Genomic DNA, 19,467 nt, shown 5'->3' on the forward strand with positions numbered 1-19,467 from the left:
ACAAGGGGAGATAAATTGGAGAGTGTAGTGTTTTGCGGTTAATTAGAGAAATATTTGAGTATTATTCTCAGGAGTAGGTTCCCGAATCCCGATTCAAATAGGGACATTTAAAATTTCTTGCATTGTTGATTGTAATTCCAGATTTCATCTTCTTCCTCATACATTCTTGAGCTAACATTTGATGCTTTTGTTGAGAGGGATGACCATATCCAATGAACTTAATCGACAAGCTGAGATTGCAGTGTTGCAATGTGAACATGTTGACGTTTACAAGTCAGTTCAACGTGACTAACACGCGCATGGATGGATTCGAGAATTCCCTACGTGAAATCCAAGGATCACTGAAAGAGGCTCTGAAGTTAATGAAGGTTGAACACAAGCCTGAAGCAGCTACACATGACTTTCGGCATCACTGAGGATTAAGACCACCATACTCGCCGATCAAGGTGATGAAGGTTGAGTTACCACTTTTTGACGGGGATCGAGTAGAAGAGTGGGTATTCAAAGTGAGGGAGTACTTCGATTGGTAGTCGGTATCAGTGGAGATGTGGGTACGTATGCTTCCTTTCGCCTCACTAGATCTGCTTATTCATGGTACTTTTGAGTTATCAACAACAACATCAGTCACACTTTGGAATCTTTTTTGGATGCTCTAGTGATTAGGTTTAGGCAAAACCAGTTTTATGATCCCAAGACTGCTCTTAAAGAGCTTAAACAAACCAATAACGTGGTAAAATACCAGAGTCAATTTGAAGATTCCTCCAATCAAGTCATTGGGTCAATGGCTGATTTTCCTGTTTGTAGAAGGTTTGTAGGAGTGGTAGCGTTTGGTGGAGAAAAACGGAAAGAATGAGACTGAAATACAAAGACTAAGAGACAGACAGGGATTGAAATAAATTTCAGTATTCTATTTGGTACAAAGTGGGAGACAGAAATTGAAACAAGAATAACATTCTAATTTAATTTGTACAAAGGGTAAAATTAGAATTAATTAATTAAAATGAAGGTATTTTAGGTATAAAATATTATTAAAGTTTCAGTCTCTATTTCTAAAAATTTTAGTATCCCGTGTCTCTACTTTTTGGAAGTACTGCAGAAATAAAAATTTTAGTATCAGTTTTCTGAACCAACAAACATGATATTAAATCTCAGTCTCTGTCTCGATATATCAAAATAAACGCTAACTAAGTGTGAGTTATTACTGGCCAAACCTGTCTCCTACATAACAACATATCCGAAGCCATAAGCAACAAAATGCTGCAGAAAATGGTTTCAACAGAAGTGGTAACTATTTTATATCACTTGAATTTGATTGATGGTGAAGAGAAAAAAGAGGCAGTAGCAGTTCCTACCGAATTGTAAGACATTTTATAGCATCATAGAGCTCTGTTTGAGAAATCATCGACCTTACCTCCAAATCGAGACATTAATCATCACATTAACCTTATTCTAGGATCACAACCAGTGAGTGTTAATTCATATAAGTACCTGCACTTTCAGAAGGAAGAGATGGAGAGACTAGTGGCGGAGATGCTAGAGGCTGGCATCATTCGAGAGAGCCAAAGTACTTTTTCAAGCCGAGTCCTTCTAGTTAAAAAAATTATGGTAGTTGAAAATTTTGTGTTGACTACCTCGCGCGGAATGCTATTACCATCAAGGACAAATTTTCTATTCACACTATTGGAAAAATTCTAGATGAGTTATTTGGTGCTGAATTCTTTTCCAAGATTGATCTCTGATCGGCATATCACGAAATCCAAATGACTGAAGACACTATTCCAATGACGACCTTTTGAAGTCATCAAAGCCACTATAAATTTGTTGTGATACCATTCGGACTCACTAATGCACCCTCTACCTTTCAAGCCACTAAGAAAAAGGTATTTCAGCTCTACCTATGTAAATTAATAGCTTTGTTCTTTGCTGATATCTTGGTATATAGTAAGACGTAAGAAGAGTACTTAAGACACTTAAAGCTGACTTTTGAGATATTAGCTCAACATCATCAATTTGCCAAAAGATCCAAATGCCTTTTTGGACAAAGACAGGTGAAGTACCTTGGACACATTGTGTGTGCCGAAGGAGTTAAGGTGGGCAACCCTACAAAAATTGACTCCATTCAAGTATGGCCTACACTTACATCTCTTAAGAAACTAAGGAGTTTCCTTGGTCTAACGGGTTATTACCGAAAGTTTATTGCATGGTATGCTCACATTATTTATTCGGGAGGAGATTCATTATCAAGACAAACCATCAAGGGGTTTAAGGAGTTGATGTCTTTGGTGAATTTGACACCGGATCAGCAATACTACTTGGCAAAATTATTGGGTTTCAATTTTGGAATTTAATATCGGCGATGGAGGTTAATCAGGTTGGGAACACCCTCCCTTGCCACCCAGATATACTTTCACAACCAGAATTGTAATTCTTATCCACAGTTCAATTGTCCTTAATTAAGTTCCTAAAAGAGGTCCTATACATAATAAGAAAATTAATCAAATTCTAGATAAAATTTTGTAACAAAATCATTGATACAATATACTATTCTACTTTTTGTTCTTTTATCCAAATTTATAAGTCTAAATGTGAAAATTTATTTAATCAAACATAAAAAAATTTGAAGAATTCTAGATTGCAAGAATTTATTCCATGTAAAATCTTATTTAGAAATAGTAAACTATAAAAAGTTAATTAAATGTGCTTGAACTATAAGTAACTCTAGATTCAGCAAACCCTTGAAAATTTTCATCATGATAAGCATGACCGAAGAAAATTGATTGTTGTTTGAGAAAAAAAAAAAAAAGATTGGCATGGTGTTTATTATTGCTTTTCACCTCACTAATAATAGTAGTGGTACCAATACAATTTTTACAATTATTATATGGTGAATTACAGAATTTTTTTTTATAGAATGAAAGAGAGATTGAAAAAGTTAAAATTCATATTTTAAATAATAATAAAATAATAAAAAATAACTATAAAAAGAATTTAATCAATTTATATTCTTCTTCTATACAACTTTAATCTAATCCGTATAATAGGGTGTCCTTTATTATATTACCAACATTTTTTATAAATAATTTGGTTAGCCAAGTAAAAGTGTTTATATTTTCCAAGAGAGTCTTCCTCTTTTATCATCTATATTATTATCATGACGGAGAACTATCATAAGATAATTATTAGAAAATTGAATTTTTTTAAAAGAAAAAAAAAAGAAAAAACAAATCTCCTAAAATCACAACCAACAAAAACTAACTTTTTTTTTTAATTTATAATTTAGAATTTAATTTTATTATACTGTCATTGTAGATACATTTAATTATATAACATTATATTAGTAAAAATATCTATATTTCATGTGTAAATAATCATAAAAAAAAAGTAAATATAAAACACTTTACACTGTCAACAATGAATTAAAATTAAATTCTATAAATTATAATAATAAAACACTTAACTTTACCGGAATTATTTCATCAGTTTACCATTTAAGTACAACAATGTCATTACGCTCTACAATATATGTATAAATCTCATTCAACAACCTCGTACAAAGTCCTTTTAGGTCGTCTCCTATCTAGTCTTCCTTTGATAATATACTACTATAGAATGCAAGAAAACTAGCATAGCTGTCCTTGTCACGGTTTGTTACACATCCTACTGGGTTTAATAATTGAGATTTCAGTGCTTGATGCTGCAAGTTCAACAAATTCAAACGGCGACAAGATGGTAGGACCTCATGTGAACAGCAAGCTTTGAGTGGGAACTATCAAAATAAAAAATATCAACGATGATATTCCATATATTCCAAACTAACAATCAAATCACCAGGAAGAACCTTCATAAACTTATTCACAGCAGCCGATTATGTGTGTTAATGTGTATTGGCCAAACAGAATTACAGTACAAAATGGTCAAGCACAAAAGCATTCACATTTCACAGCCAACCAATCATTATGGGATAACAATAAATAATAAAGCAGCTTTAAGAAAATGATGACAAAACAGAAGCGAGCATTGAATTTGGATCCTCTAAATTTTAAATTTGTACTTTAGAGGGTAAAGTGTGATCTTTTACCCTTGAATGGTTTATCTCTCATATTTATTCTTTGTCTCACCTATAAAATAAATAGTGAGAGATCACACTTTATTCTCTAAATTGAAATTCAAACTTTAGAGAATCTAAATCCGGGGAGCATTACCTTTTTGAAGCAAGCATGTTCGAAATTCAAATTCGCCTACATTTCTTTTTTCCCCACCTCTGGACCTCCTGGGCATTCTCTTCCCACTGGATGTCAGGGAAAACAAAGAAAGCAGGCAACTCATTGATGCCCAGCTTCATGCTGTACATGTGCATGCTAAGGACCTTCCAATCTAAGAACTCACACTCCAATGGGGACCTCACAGACCTACGGAAGACCCGAGAGGGATAGTTGACAAACTTCATTGCCACCTGAAGAACCAACACGCAGAGGACTGGGTCCTCTGTTTGATCGTTTGCAAAGCCAGGTGCCATAACAACAAACGTGCCTTTGCCATCAAGATCAACAAGCACAGGCGGCGTTTCCTCATAATACAAGGACGGCATTCTATCTAAGCAGCCTTCAAGCCTTTGGAAGATAACGACACCCAATTCATCCACCTGGAAAGCACACATCAAGTATTTTTCTCCAATGCATTCGCATGAAAGTGCCAGGTATTTACCAGGATCAAACAAATCTGTAACAATATCAATACCAATACGAATAACAATACTCATAAATAAACAACAGGAAGATGCAGGAAATTAGCTGATACCTGGAATACGCACACTTGGAAGAAAGAACCGACGCTGGCCACACACTGGGACACAAAAAGAACGCGTAAAACTATCGTCACCCTCACTGGTTGTCCAATGTGAGTTATGGGTGTCATAAGAGTAGACGAAAACGCTTCCATCTTCGAAGCAGATTCGGAGGTATAGCTTACCATAGAAGTCGAACCATGAACTGTGATCAATTATGGAATCTGAGTGTGGATTAGGATGACCAGGAGCATCAGGTAAGTCTTTCCAAACCCTAGTCCCAGAGCGTAGAACCCAAAAATTATGAGGAGCAGACCCGGGTATGAGACGGTCCCAACCACACATCTTTATCAAATAATAATCACTTCCGATTTTGTGAAGAATATAGTATCTGGTATTAATAAACCCTGGAAAATCATAGATTGAATTCGACTCCTTCACCTCCTTCTTGTCAAGGTCTAGTTCGTAGACTTTTTTGCAAGGCTCGGAAGCACCATCATAAGAAGCAGCTGATTCGGACAAATATTTGACACCTCCAACGAGATGAATCTTGGAATCCAACTCGAAAGCGAACATGCGGCCCAGTGGAAGATCCACGCTGAAATCAAAGGGAAACGGAGGTAGATTTTTCCAATCCACAGCCTCCTCCCCATCCTTCTCGGGTGTTATCAGTTTCATGACGTCGACGCCGCAGATCCTTCTACGCAATCGCACCATAAGGTATCGTTGATTCTTCTCCGGCACCATCCCTTCCATCTCAGCGAGAAAAGGGGACAAACCCTAGCAATGAGGAAATTGTTGAAGCAGCTGATACTGGAACGGAACGGAACGGAAAGTAATCCTGTTGGATAGATGACTACGTAGTGGCATGAAGTAGCGGGTTTAATATGATTCCGGATCCAACCCTAAAAAATCAACAAGTTTATTTTTGGTAGAACCGAAATAATTCGAAATAAATTGGGCTAAATCGGATCGATTTAATATAAAACTTGTATATACATATTTATAAATTTTATATATTAAAATAATAAAATTTTATTTTTAAAAATTGAATTTAATAATTATTATATTATATTTATACTAAAATAAATTATTTTAATACAAAAATAATAACATATAATATAAAAAATATTAATTAAAATATAAAAGTAAAATATCACATTAATACTTTTACTTTAAAATATATATTTTTATTATTTAAAATAATTTTGGACCGAACCGAATAATTTAAAACATAATCCAAATCTGAGCTAAAAGTAACATCTGGTAAAAATACCAAGTTCAAACCTCATCAAAATATGTCTTGGGTCTCGTTCAGATTCCGAGTCAGACTAGGTCTTTAACACCCTTAGGATAAAGTACATCACAGAAAATAATTAGTTCTACCAACTTAGTTACAGGGGAAGATAATGTTGGGTATATTACTATTAGAAGATGACAAAATTTTATATTTGTGTAGTAGTTTTAAGACACGATTAGATTTTTTTAGAGAGATATTTGTCCCCACACTTAGTTGTTATAGGGTTGATGATAATACTCTCCTAGGATACAATGAAACCTAAGAATTTTTTAATTAGCAATAGTAAGAAATTTTCAACTCTTTTGAACAAAGAAAATTTCTTAATAATTAACTATAATATACACTTAGTACTTCATTTTGACAATGACTTATTTATACATTTTACACGTAGCAATTATGATTAGTTACGTATACAAATGGTTGTGTCTTTTCTATTGCTAATAGATACAATGTTTTAAACATACACAATTCTTAAAGAGTTGTGTCCTTTTAGCCAATAGACACAATATCTTGAATATACACAATTCTTAAAAGGTTGTATCCCTTCAACCAAATGATACTAAACAGTTAGTGACCGTTTATTAATATTAATTAATCAAATTTGTAAATACCTTTTAAATAAATTGGAGAGTGTAGTCTTTTGCAGTTAGAAATATTTGAGTATTATTGCAGGAAAACTGAAAGAGACTCCAAAATTAACGAAGGTTGAACACAAGCTCTGAATTATTTCATCAGTTTACGATTTAATCTAATTCAACAACCTCGTACAAAGTCCTTTCAGGTCGTCTTCTATCTAGTCTTCCTTTGATAATATACTACTACTATAGAGTAAATGAACTTCTACATGCATTGTTTTACATGTACATCATCAAAATGCAAATAACTATAGTGGCAAATTATGATCATACAAGGGAATCTAAGTAACTAATGTCTAATGAGGCAAATGCTACAATCATGAGGGAAAGAAACACTGAAAAAAACATCAAATGGAAGGTTACAAACACGAGAGAAACAAATTCAAAAGTTCAAAGTTCACCAGACCCTACTTAAAACAAGTCTCAAATCATTATGTAATTAAACTATAGAGGCTTGTTGCTGGGTATGCCAAGCTACAACATCTTTATAAGCCATGTTTCCCCCAAAAATGTCCAATGCACTTCCCACGGTGACGTCCACGCGCTCCATCCCCGCCGTCTTTATCCTCTCTAAATCGTCCATTACAGTCACACCCCCAGCATATGTAACAGGAATCTGGCATAATCAAAATGCATCAGCACTATGGACACTTAAATGAAGTTTAAACTGATTTAAGAATTAAGACATAAAATTGTAAACATTTGTCAGAATTTAAGATAAAAACGCGCACGCATACGCTAGCACATACAATTCCTTTACTTATGGTTATAATTCAGACAACTGAAAAACCTTAATGCAAGCTAATTAGCTAAGACTTTAATAGGCAAAGATAAAGTCAAGACAGCTTAAGAAAGTTACGAACCGGTGAATGCTTGCCAAGCAAAGCCACTAGCTCTTCATCAATTCCCAGCCTGCAATGAGAATCATATATTATCAGCTGTATTTCGATCCGTGACACGGAGTTCTGTTTATCTCATTTGCATATAAAATGCTGGCCCTTTAACTTGGAGTTTACAATATTGAATCGGACAATTGTAACTTACTTTTTCCCTTCAACATCAACACCATGAACTAGAAATTCATCAGCAAAGTTGGCAAGAAATTGCATTACTTCAGCATCAAGTGACACATCACTGAACTTCTGCCACCTATCAGTGACAATTGCATATTTACCTTCCTGAACAAAGAAAACGTAGAAGAAAATTAAAAAAAAAAAAAAGAATCCAGCTACTTGAACATTTGAAACTTGAAGCGAACTACTTGAAGAACTTAATGTATTCCTCTTCAAGAACAATTTTCGTTGAAATAGAAAGATAACCATTTGTACCTTTTTTCTGCAACTGAGATCCAACACAAGTCTCTCTTTTCCAACAATTCTAACAAGATCTTTTAGTCTTTTGAGATCCATTTGACCATTGTTGAACACATACTATAAAGAGAGAAATCAATTAAACACAACATGGCTAAATTATTTCCATTGAAAAAAAAACACATAAGTGGCATTCTTGAATAACATAATTGGTTGAGAGAGTTAATACAAATGCTTTCTCAATGGATGAAAGTTAATGGCAATTAAAAGGTGGAAAAACTCAAAGAAGAACTTACGGATGTGACAATGACGTGGCTTGCTCCTTCCTCGATGTAACTCAAACAATTGTCCGAATTTATTCCCCCTCCAACTTGCAAACCGCCTAAATTTTACCAGTCCTCCACATTTAAGTTCAGCAGAGGAAAAATCTGTGTAAGTTTTAAACATATCATCAACCATAAAGGACAAATAAAATGCTAACATAACTTGTATATTGCTAAGACTCATGTTTCAACTTTCAACAACATCATTCTCAATAGTCAATAACAATTAAGAACACAACATTTTAGTAAATATGTTCCTTTAGAAAACACAAATGCCACTAATCAGTGGCAGCATTTAGAAAACCATACCAGGATAAGCATGCAATGCTTCAAGTGCAGCAGCTTTGCTCAAAGGATCTGCACCGAGCATGATCGCATGGCCGCCGGTAAGCCCATCTTGTTTGTAAAGAATTGCATACTCAGCTGCTGACTTATCAGATTCGAAATTTGTCACCGGATTCGACCCATCTCCCTTCAAATCCTGAAGGGTTGAACCAACAATTTGTTTCACTTTCCCCTGCCATAAGCATAAAAGATCACATCAATTGAACCCCTAGAATGCATCATCACATTTGGAAAACAAATTATACAAAAAGAAACTACTGAACATTATGATTGACACAAATTGTCGATCACTATAACCAAAAGTCATAGCAACCTTCATTCAAATTTCATTACAGTGATAAAAGGGTTCACCTCATTCATATAAAATCCCAGCATACACAGCATTCTCCAGAATCACAATCACATACTTTTTTTTTCTTCTAAAATTAGAAGAAAAAAAAAAGCTCCTTGATCATTTCACAAGTTACCAAATACGGATAATGCCACAAATTTTCAATCAATACAACACAAAACACAAACACAAGAACAAAAACAACCTTCACTGAAAATTTCAATAACGTAAAATAATAACCTTTTCTTAAAAAAATAAAATTTTTAACAAAACAAAAAGGGAAAAAACATGAGAAAGTAAAAGGGGTGGCGTACCTTGTGTATGTCGATGCAGGGTCGGAATCGAACGGCACATTGAATAGAATTTGAAAATGTTGAAGTAGCGGAGCGTGAGGGTTGAAGAAAACGGAGGTGATTGGTGGAGCTGAAAAAGAAGAGTGATGAGTTTCTGTTAATGGAGAGTGGATGGAAGGAACGAGTTAGAGTTGCAGGAAGATTCCGCATTCTCAACGATGATTGCGGCGGAGAAGAAACCAAAAGGAAACGGTCTCAGAAACTCAAATAGCAAACCCAATTTTATTTATTTTTTTTTAATTTTTTAATCTCTTTGATGAAACTTTAGTATTTAATTTTGTCTTCCAAAACAAATTTTCTATATTTTTATTCATATTTTTTGTTTTATTTTTTAAATTTAGCTTTATTATAAAATAAATGTCTCTGTATAATTTTATAAAAATTTTGTATTTATGTTATCTAGAAATAAAAATAACATATTTATGTTATTTCTTTTTTTTGGTTTACCATATTAATTATGTTAATTTTTTAGTATTTTTATTATGTCACATGCTTAACAGAAAACAAGATTTTTTTTTGGGCTTGAAAACAAGATAATTATTTTTGTCTAAATAAAATATTTCCTTCATTTGGGCCGATGTAGTTTATCCCATTTAAGTTTTGGGCTAAATGTTAGAAGCCCAAAATAAATTAAGAAAGAAGGAAACATGGCCTAATTGTGATTTGATATTTACATCTTAATCCCACGTTATTTTGTGATTATTAAAGGTGTCTTTAGTTCTACTTGGTATCATCCTTCTAAAGAGACCACTCTCATTTTATTTGCTGATAGAAGTGGGGTTTCTTTTCCCCGTTAATTTATTTTGTTTTTTGTTTTGTTCCTGGCCTTAGGGCCTCCAATGTACAAAAAAAAAAAAGTGTCTTTAGTTTATATATATATATATATATTTTTTATTTTCACTTCTTATTATTTTTATTTTTTATTAAATTATAAAAATAAAACACTAAAAATAAAAATAAAATAATAAAAATTTAAACACTTTCATAAATCCCAACTTATTTTAAAGTGGTCAAATTTTGGTTGTATTTTTAATTTAAAAAAAATTAAAATAATTTAATATATTTGACTAAATTATCACTTAATGTTTTTCGAATAACTTGACGGTGGACGTAAATTTCGACCAAATTTATTACTCAAAAGTTACAACCATATATCTTTTGAGTGAGGTAGGTAAGGAAGAAGCATGCTTAAAAAAAACTTAATGGTCCAAAATTATGTGGCGGTGAATGTAATGTTAGTGTATTTGCATGGCGAAAAAGATGCAATTGCCTCCACCAAAATCTTGTGCACCTTCAACCCCTGCGGCATAAACTACTCTTTCCCAAGGTCATCAATCTCCAACTATCTAGGACTACTTATATCCAGCTTGAAAACACGAAATCCTTTTGTTGATGTTAAACTCGTCTTGGTCCTATTGAAATTGGAAGCAAATACATTAAGATGATTAACAAGTTAGGCACACGGTTTGGTTCTATTTGCGATACAGTTTGAATTAGATATTTTGTATAGACAATTTAATTTAATTTAATTTAATTTTAAGCGATTCAAAATGAATTTGATTAGATTTATTATTTTATAAATTTAAAAAAATATATACATAATAAATTTTTATATTAAATTTTAAATAATTAATAATAATATAACAAGTTTCAATAATATTTTAAAAAATCAATAATAATATAATAATAAAAATAAAATTATAAATTAATTAAAATATATTAATAAATAAATCTCATTTTTAAATTTATAAAATATTTATTAAATAATAATAATAACAATACGTGAATAAGAAAAAAATATATAATAAATTAAATATGAGATAAATAAAAATTTAAATATAATAATAAAATAATAATATTATATTATATTATAATACACAGAACTATATGGCAAATAATATGGCACTTGGCAGTTTTTACTACCAACAAAATTATTCAAGTGACAAAAGAATAAAATGACTAACAGCACTTAATATCGATATATATACATACATACATGACTCATTAAAATATTAAAATGTACATTAATCTACCATATAAAAATTCACATGTACTCTTCGGACATCAAATCTCCCCAGCAACTTCTTCCATTCATGGACTTTATCTTGTCGGTATAATTTTAAATATTTTAAGAATGCCAATATTTAGAAAATATTTAGAAAATCTTATATTCGATCATATAGTTTAAATTCAAACTCAAAAAAGTTTAGAATCAAAATTATTTTTTATTATTATCTTCTACATATAATAACAATTACAATTTTTTTGTTTCTATAAATATAAAGTATTAATATCTTTTTCAAACAAGTGATATCCTTTTACAATATCTTTTATTCAAAAATTATTTTATTTTATTTTATTGGTTTTACCACATTCACTCATTTATAAATATGTGCCACCAAACTGACTCATGATCTATTGAATTGTTTTAGCTGAATTGTTTAAGTTTTTTTTTTTAATTTTTAATAACAATTTATCTCATCATTTATAGATGAATTAAACATAGCGTGCTTTATTTGTTTATTCTTAATTAGGAAACAACAACCAAAATCAAACTACTACTAAAAAAAATAGTGAAAAGTCAAGTACAGTCAACTTTACATGAAGTTGATAGTTGAGAGCCGTTAGATGTAAATTTAGTTAAATCAGTCAAATCAGTCAAATCATCTAAAGACTCTCAGTTATCAACTCTACGCACGTCGACTGCACCTGAATTTCCACCATTAAAGAATCTCTCCAAAATAAACAAGGACCAGACATTTAGATTCATCAAAAGCTAAAATCATATAACTTATGATATACTGAACTTTGGATTCATCAACATACATTTATATTTTTATATATAATACGAAAATTATTCAACACCTGTTTTGTATTGTTAATCCAGCACTACTTGTTCTTCTACCCTCTTGAACTAAAGCTGCTTTAGCCATCATGATTCTGCTTGGAACTAAAGGAGCTTCAAATGAAGTGCAATCGATCCAATCTTTCAAGAGCTCTTCTTGACCCCATGTTTCTGGGATCCATACCCTTCCTGCCATTGAAATTTTATGCCTCTTTAGCTTCTCTCTTACATTGTTATTATTACTATTATGATCTTCTGCCATGGCCACATCATGTTGAATCTTCGTGTTGTTAGAAACATGGGTCTTTGTGGTTGATGGGGTTTCTTGATCCATTGAAGGAGATTCTTGCTCTTTCATGCAAAGATATAGCAAATGATAATAACAAGGAACGGAAATTTGTTTATGAACAATATGTTGTTGTTTTGGTGTTTTTCTTGTTCAACTTCATTTTATGTAGAGAGATTTGATTTAGAAAATGGTGATGTGTGAGGGAATAGAGCCAATGAATGAATGGGTGGGAAGTTTAGTTACACGTCAACCACAAGAGTTTCTTCTTTGTATGGTAAGTTTAAAAGGTACGTGTCACTCCTAATAAGTAGTATGTGGGGAAACTAAGTTTTTTTTTTTTTAAAAGTTAAGAGTGACACTCAAATTTATAATCTTTAAGTAGATATAGAGAGATTATGTCATCTAAGATTTTGGATTATAGTTCATTGACAAATTGGATTATTTTTTTAATTAGCAAACATAGAGGTTTTGAATTTTATTTTTTTGCATGCAACATCTATTAGTTAAGACAAACCCCTTAAATGAAGCTCGTATTCATGATGGATTAAACTTTACTTGCCGGAAAAGTATAGGGTACCAATATATTATCTGTCAACTTATTGCCAACAATGATTAATTATTATATTTTAAACACATATATAAAGAGACACATCCAAAAAATATATCTATAAAGACACTTTTATCAAACACAGCTATAAAAAAGACATTTTTATTAGACACATCCACAATACATTCACAAAGACACTTCCATTAAACACACTTATAAATAAGAGTTGGCAGATGTTAGCAAAAATGTTGTTGATAACGTAGCGGGATTGTTACTTGCCAAACTAAAAGACTAAGAACAAAAAAATAGTGAGTGGAGAAGGAGATTTTATGAAAAGGTAATTGCTAGCATAAAGACATCTTTATATAGAAACAATACTTAAAATATTAATAAATATTATGTTAAGCGGTTTTAATAATTTTTAATTATTATTTTCACATATAAATATCTAAGATATGAACAAGTTCGGTTTTTAGGTCAGACAATAAATAATTAATGACTTATGTGTAAATGGTTAGGAAGTAGTTAGTGTAAGATGTTTCTTCATTAATTCTCAATTAATTGTCGTTTTAGAAATTTTTTTTAAGTTGGTAAAGTATGGAGGAATTTTCAGTTGTTCAAATAATAATAATAATAATTAATATCTAGTTTTGATTTTTTTTTTAATAATATATTGTGTGGCTGGCTTAGATACAAGTTATATAATGCAAGTATGAAAAATAGAAAACGGAGACTTGGAAAGATTTTTTTTGTGTGTTTGAAGACTTGGAAGAGAGTGAGGGACTCTTGATCCATTTTTGGTGGATTCTAAAATTGATGTTGATTGGTTATAATATAATGTGTATCTTGATAATGATATATGATGGTATGATTCTTGCCTTAAAATTCAATCAATGAGGTTGGAGGATTTTATTTTCATGGTGGACTCTATTCAACTAAAATTGGAAAAGATATCAAATTATGTTCCACTACATTTTATTTGGAATTTTATGTGCAAATTTTATGAGAACTATCAAATAAACTTAAGTCTCAATAAACACTTTATTTTTAGATATGTAAAAAAAAATTCTTTTAATTAATATTATAAAAAAATATTCTTTTAATTAATAATTATTGAAATGTCTTTAAGGAAGTAACATGTTTGTTGTTACTCATTTCTTAGACGGTTAAACGTCTATTCTAAAATTTAATAATTATGTCATGTCTTTTTTAATTGATTTATTAAAATTTGCTATTATTGATTTTTTTATTATTAATGTTTCTAGTAAGGGAGAAGAAAAAACAAACTGAAAGGTGACAGCTATAAACAAATTGTTAGTAATTTTTCAAAGAAAAAAAAATCTTTGTCTAGTTTCTAATGACTATCCATTATTTTATATAAACAAACTACAAATTGAATGTCCCTAAATCTTAACAAAAGAAAGAAAAACATATATAAGTAAGATTTTTAAGAACAAAATAACAATAACAAAACCTTATCTCGCTAAATAAATTCGATTACATGAGTCTAACAATGTTATTAATGTCAGTAGAAAATTAGATAAATTAAAAGAAAAAAGAGAAAATAATAGTAGAATTCATTTATAACATTTAAACAAATGATAAATAAAGAGAGGGTTTGGTTGTGAGTTAAATCAAATCAAAGATGTTATACAGTGTGGAGAATGACAAGGAGATTAAGATAATTTTATCAATGAAAATTGGAGTGACTATAACTTCCACATGGTTATGTCTTCTTAAAGGCCCTACTAAATAAAATTGCATGATTCTTTTATAAATTTGTGACTCTTGAACACTTCACAAATTTTGTGGTAGACTCACATAAATAGTCTTGAGCAAAAATAATATAGAGAAAGTTCACGAGGTCAGCACTTTTATTAAAATCTGACCAGCACTTGGCCAGCAAAAGAAAAATAAGTAATTCTCTATCATTAGATGTAATCTCACACCATTAAATACACTATTGATGACTAATTAATGGTTACAAAATACAAAATCTGCTAACCCCTAACACTCCACAAAAATATATTCAATGTTCAGATGATTTTTGACCTGACATCATGTTGAAACTTCAGTTTCTTGCTAACATCAATGGCTATTATTGTATGAAAAATTATTCATGAGTTTGGAAGACACAAACTCTTTTGAAAAGAATGTATATGGATGCATTTAGTTTATGTTTTTATTTCTAATATTTTTACTTTTAGGATTTTGTAAAAGAAAAAAAAAACGATGAAAACAATAAAATTCTATTTTTTATTTCCCCTTCCTATTTTCGCTCTTTCTTTTTTAAAATTCTGAAAATTGAAAATACTAAAAATAAAAACAGAAAATAAAAATACAAACCAAACGACTGTTTCTTTCATGTATCTCATTATTTTCTATTCCGAGACACTTACCAAACACAGTCAAAGAAATCAATTAACAACAATCATAGTATTCTTATCTATTTTTGTGTTGGTAGTTTGTTTGAAATGATATCATTAAATACAGGGTTAAAGAAAAATTAAGAATAGTTATCTTGATACACAATAATCATGTTTTTCTACACCAAGTCAAATATATTCATGAAAAGCCAAAGAACTATATAGCAAAATCTTACCATTGCTGAAATATTATATGTACAAGAATTCAAGCTAATAAACTAAAAATCAAATATGGCAAGGCAAAGCATCATTGCTGGAAAGTAATTTGCATTCATGATGAATTTTCAAAGCTGCAAAACTAAGTAAATAATGCTACTAATGGTGTTTAAGGACTTAAGACCTAGAAAAGCATTATTTTATATCCTTACAGTGAAAATTGAAGAGAAGCAAGAGATTGAAGCAACTGAGAAAAACACATTTAAGCCCTCGGATAGCGTGTCTGGCCTTTCTTCTTTAGGAATTCGGGGATCTCAACAAAACCTCCACTGGTGAACGAGGCAGATCGCCGATTGATACCAACTGTCGTATCTCCCTGTGCGAGTTGAGCAGCCTGTATGTAGAACAAATGCCAGAATTACAAGTTTGCATAACAGGTTCAACAAAAATTCTCGAATAGACACATGTTTAACACATTATCTTCGGTTTCTCTTATCCTTCAAACTTCTAAATAAAGAAACTTTTGAATTTTTATCTTTAAGATGATTTTAGAAAACAATGTATATATTTGAATTTTTACTCAGTTTAAGTATTAAGAGGATAAATTAGGACTCTGAATCATTACTCGAGCAGAAGAATTGAACCATACCTGTGGGGGCCTGCCCTCGCCGTCCTCTTGACGCTTGAATCCGGTCGCAATTAGTGTTATGCTTACCTATATGAAACCAATGACAAAATCCATCATGCTGATTATACTATATGTTCAAAACTTCAAATAATTGAACAAATTTAGAAAAATGGCCGGTTGAATGACATTTAAGTCCTAATTCCAACAGCTACAAAAGATGAAAACAAAAAAGGGTAATGTTGCATAATTCATTTCTGGGTGAGAAACTGTATATCAATGGTTTAAGAAACTTACTTGACCACTAAGTGATGGATCTATAACTGCTCCAAATATTAAATTCGCCGTAGGGTCGACAAGGTCATATATAACCTCTGCTGCAGCATTTACCTGTGAACAATCAAGGGGTATCAATTAAAGGAAATGCAAGACAATTGAAATTCGAAACATGGTAACCTGATAGCGGTGGATTGTTACAAATACATTTAGGAAAAACGAAACTGTAAGAGCGAGAAATCGTTATAGGCAGCCACCTCAAATAAGGTAAGATCAGTTCCACCAGTTATGTTCCATACAATTCCAGTAGCCCTCTCTATTCCAATATCTAGCAAAGGTGATTGGATAGCGTTTAATGCAGCATCCCTTGCCCTGGATTTCCCTTAAACATAGAAGAATCCACATGAAAAATTTCAGTAATATATAGAGTTCAAAAATTAGAATGTGCTTGTTATTATGAACCGAAAACAAGAGCAAAAAGGAACCTTAATCAAAGGACAGTGCAATATATAGTTGACTATCATATTCATCCTTTACACACATTACACAGTTTATAAAATAAGCAAAAGAGCAAGCTAAGATCTCCTAGGATATCATTGAATGATTATTTGAGTCGCATCGAAGATCATCATTTAGGGACTGCAAAGCAAATGTAGTTTAGACACATACCAGTGGCAGTTCCTATCCCCATCAGTGAAGAACCTGCATTGGCCATTATTGCTCGAACATCTGCAAAATCTACATTTACCATACCAGGTATCTGTGCAATCAATCATCAAAATCAAAGAACATTAATGAATATACAGAAAACTACCATTATCAACTTTATGCTACCTACATATGTATTGAACAGGGATTAAAGCTACAAAAACAGATAATTTCACAGGATACTTCAGGTGATAATATTCCCAGTGTACTCATCTACATCAACTTTGATGAGTATAAGCTAAAATAAGAACTAAAAAAGAAACAATGTTCATACCATTATAATATCAGATATGCCACGAACACCTTGTCGAAGAATATCATCAGCTAGATTGAATGCTTCAGTTACAGGGGTGGATTCAGAAACCGCTGTTAGTAGCTTGTCATTTGGAATAACTATCAGAGTGTCAACATTGTCTCTCAAGGCTGTAACTCCTTCTTGCGCTTGAATAGCTCGCTTTCGTCCTTCAAATGAGAAAGGGGTGGTGACAATACCAACAGTCAGTATACCCATTGATTTTGCAATACTAGCAATAACTGGAGCTCCACCTGTGCCTGTTCCCCCTCCCATTCCGGCCTGTGAAAAGTAATTTTAAGGTTAGCAAATTATACCAATAAAGAACCAAATTTTGAAAAAAATATACATAATTTTAAGACATCAAATACCAAGAACTGTTGGTTCCTTATACAAATGAAAGTAAATTATCAACAATCAGAATGCTAAATTGGGCATGTGAACTAAGTCTTATGTTGTAATATTGAAACAATCATTAAAAGGAAAATCATATGCAAAACCATATTTCAATTCATAGAAGCTATAAACTTGAAGAAAAAGTAGCTGAACCTACTGTTACAAAGACCATGTCAGCTCCAAAAAGTGCTTCTTCTATTGATTCTTTGCTTTCTTTTGCAGCATTCATGCCCATCTCAGGGTTACCACCGGCACCAAGACCTCGTGTAAGCTCCAGACCGATTTGCAAACGGTTTTCAGGCAAGACAGGTGACATTCTCATGGCTTGAATATCAGTATTAACAATCCAGAACTCCACACCACCCATTTTACTCTCTATCATCCTATTCACTGCATTTGATCCACCACCTCCAACACCAATAACCTTGATCTTTGCTTCACTGTAATTACTAGGATTAGGAGTAACTCCTAAAGTCTCCGACACATCTCTACCCGAACCATCGTCCCTTCTCGGGTTGCTCCCTGAATTGCTCCCTTCTCCTCTTAACATTGACACCTCAGGATGTAAATTTAGAAAAGGGTCTTGACTATGATATGGACTAACCCTATGGGAATTTGCTGAACACTTAACTTGAACTAGACCCGAGTTTCGAATGCCACCCGAAAATTCATACTTCTTGTTATACATTTTCATGAAAAAGACCCTACCAAGGTAATTCTCTGTCAATGTTCTCCCCCCAACAACATTAAGCACCATTGCTGAATTCCTGGTCTTACAAGGTGCAAAACTTGTTGACATACAAGTAGCCATCATTTTTATGCTATCCAAGCTTCAAAATTGCCACAAGTAAAGTCAAATTTATGGTGGAAATTTAAAGTCCTAACCTAAAAGATTCAAATTTTCAGCTGGCCCAGAAATTCTTCTTCCAATACCTGTTCATTAAAAAAAAAAAGTGCCCCCAAAATGTTACATAATCATAATGCTAAAAAAAGGAATATATGTGTAATCAAGGGGAATACACAAAATGGAGATAATAAAGATAAGAACAAGGAATGTTAAGACCTACAATGTGAAAACATAGTATATTGATGTGAACAGAAAACCATATGTAATCAATTATGATGGAATAGAGAATAGAAATCAACACAGCAAAGAATAAAGGAGAAGACATAGAATGGTGATTGGTGAAAGCAACGAAAAATAAATTGGGAAAAAAAGTTAGAGAGAGAGAGAGAGAGACCTGAGAAAATGAAAGAGATGGAAGCAGTGAATACCAAAAATGGAAGGAAAAAGAAGGAGGCGTTTTCAGTGTTAGTAGCTACATCAGCAAAATTATGCTGCGCTTTTTTAACATAATTTTTTTCTTTTTTATTTTTTTTAATAAAAATACTTTCTAGTTTCTACACACTTGAAATTAATTACTATGTATGTAATGTATTATTTTAATATATATATTTCGTATTGTAATATTTATTTTATATGAATAGTTAATTTGTAGATAATTTTTTCTATAGGATATTTTTAAT

The 19,467-nt window shown here is 31.8% G+C and overlaps 3 protein-coding genes across 4 annotated transcripts; all 3 read right to left on the reverse strand.

Moving 5' to 3' along the window:
- Positions 1–3,468: 3,468 nt before the first annotated feature.
- LOC130962244 (uncharacterized) lies at positions 3,469–5,726 on the reverse strand. The gene is made up of 3 exons (XM_057888401.1): positions 4,798–5,726; positions 4,203–4,719; positions 3,469–3,766 (listed from the first exon to the last, which is right to left on the reverse strand). Exons 1-2 carry the CDS (start codon positions 5,537–5,539, stop codon positions 4,229–4,231), a joined length of 1,233 nt encoding a protein of 410 aa, XP_057744384.1. The 5' UTR covers positions 5,540–5,726; the 3' UTR covers positions 3,469–3,766; positions 4,203–4,228.
- Positions 5,727–6,810: 1,084 nt separating this feature from the next.
- LOC130960680 (1-(5-phosphoribosyl)-5-[(5-phosphoribosylamino)methylideneamino] imidazole-4-carboxamide isomerase, chloroplastic-like) lies at positions 6,811–12,851 on the reverse strand. The gene is made up of 8 exons (XM_057886129.1): positions 12,246–12,851; positions 9,342–9,450; positions 8,661–8,868; positions 8,325–8,410; positions 8,047–8,148; positions 7,763–7,896; positions 7,582–7,630; positions 6,811–7,334 (listed from the first exon to the last, which is right to left on the reverse strand). Exons 1-8 carry the CDS (start codon positions 12,581–12,583, stop codon positions 7,158–7,160), a joined length of 1,203 nt encoding a protein of 400 aa, XP_057742112.1. The 5' UTR covers positions 12,584–12,851; the 3' UTR covers positions 6,811–7,157.
- A 2,775-nt stretch (positions 12,852–15,626) lies between these two features.
- Positions 15,627–19,250, reverse strand: LOC130960393 (cell division protein FtsZ homolog 2-1, chloroplastic-like). 2 transcript variants are annotated; one of them, XM_057885775.1, is made up of 8 exons: positions 19,182–19,250; positions 18,098–18,873; positions 17,527–17,826; positions 17,214–17,304; positions 16,802–16,926; positions 16,566–16,658; positions 16,293–16,358; positions 15,627–16,037 (listed from the first exon to the last, which is right to left on the reverse strand). In XM_057885775.1, the coding sequence occupies exons 2-8, from the start codon at positions 18,752–18,754 to the stop codon at positions 15,906–15,908; spliced, it is 1,464 nt and encodes a 487-aa protein (XP_057741758.1). In that variant the 5' UTR covers positions 18,755–18,873; positions 19,182–19,250; the 3' UTR covers positions 15,627–15,905. The 2 variants fall into 2 exon arrangements, with proteins under 2 accessions (XP_057741758.1, XP_057741759.1); XM_057885776.1 differs by lacking the exon at positions 19,182–19,250 and adding an exon at positions 19,008–19,027.
- Positions 19,251–19,467: the final 217 nt, after the last annotated feature.

Source organism: Arachis stenosperma, chromosome 2, assembly GCF_014773155.1.
Source record: "Arachis stenosperma cultivar V10309 chromosome 2, arast.V10309.gnm1.PFL2, whole genome shotgun sequence".
Classification (NCBI taxonomy): domain Eukaryota; kingdom Viridiplantae; phylum Streptophyta; class Magnoliopsida; order Fabales; family Fabaceae; genus Arachis; species Arachis stenosperma.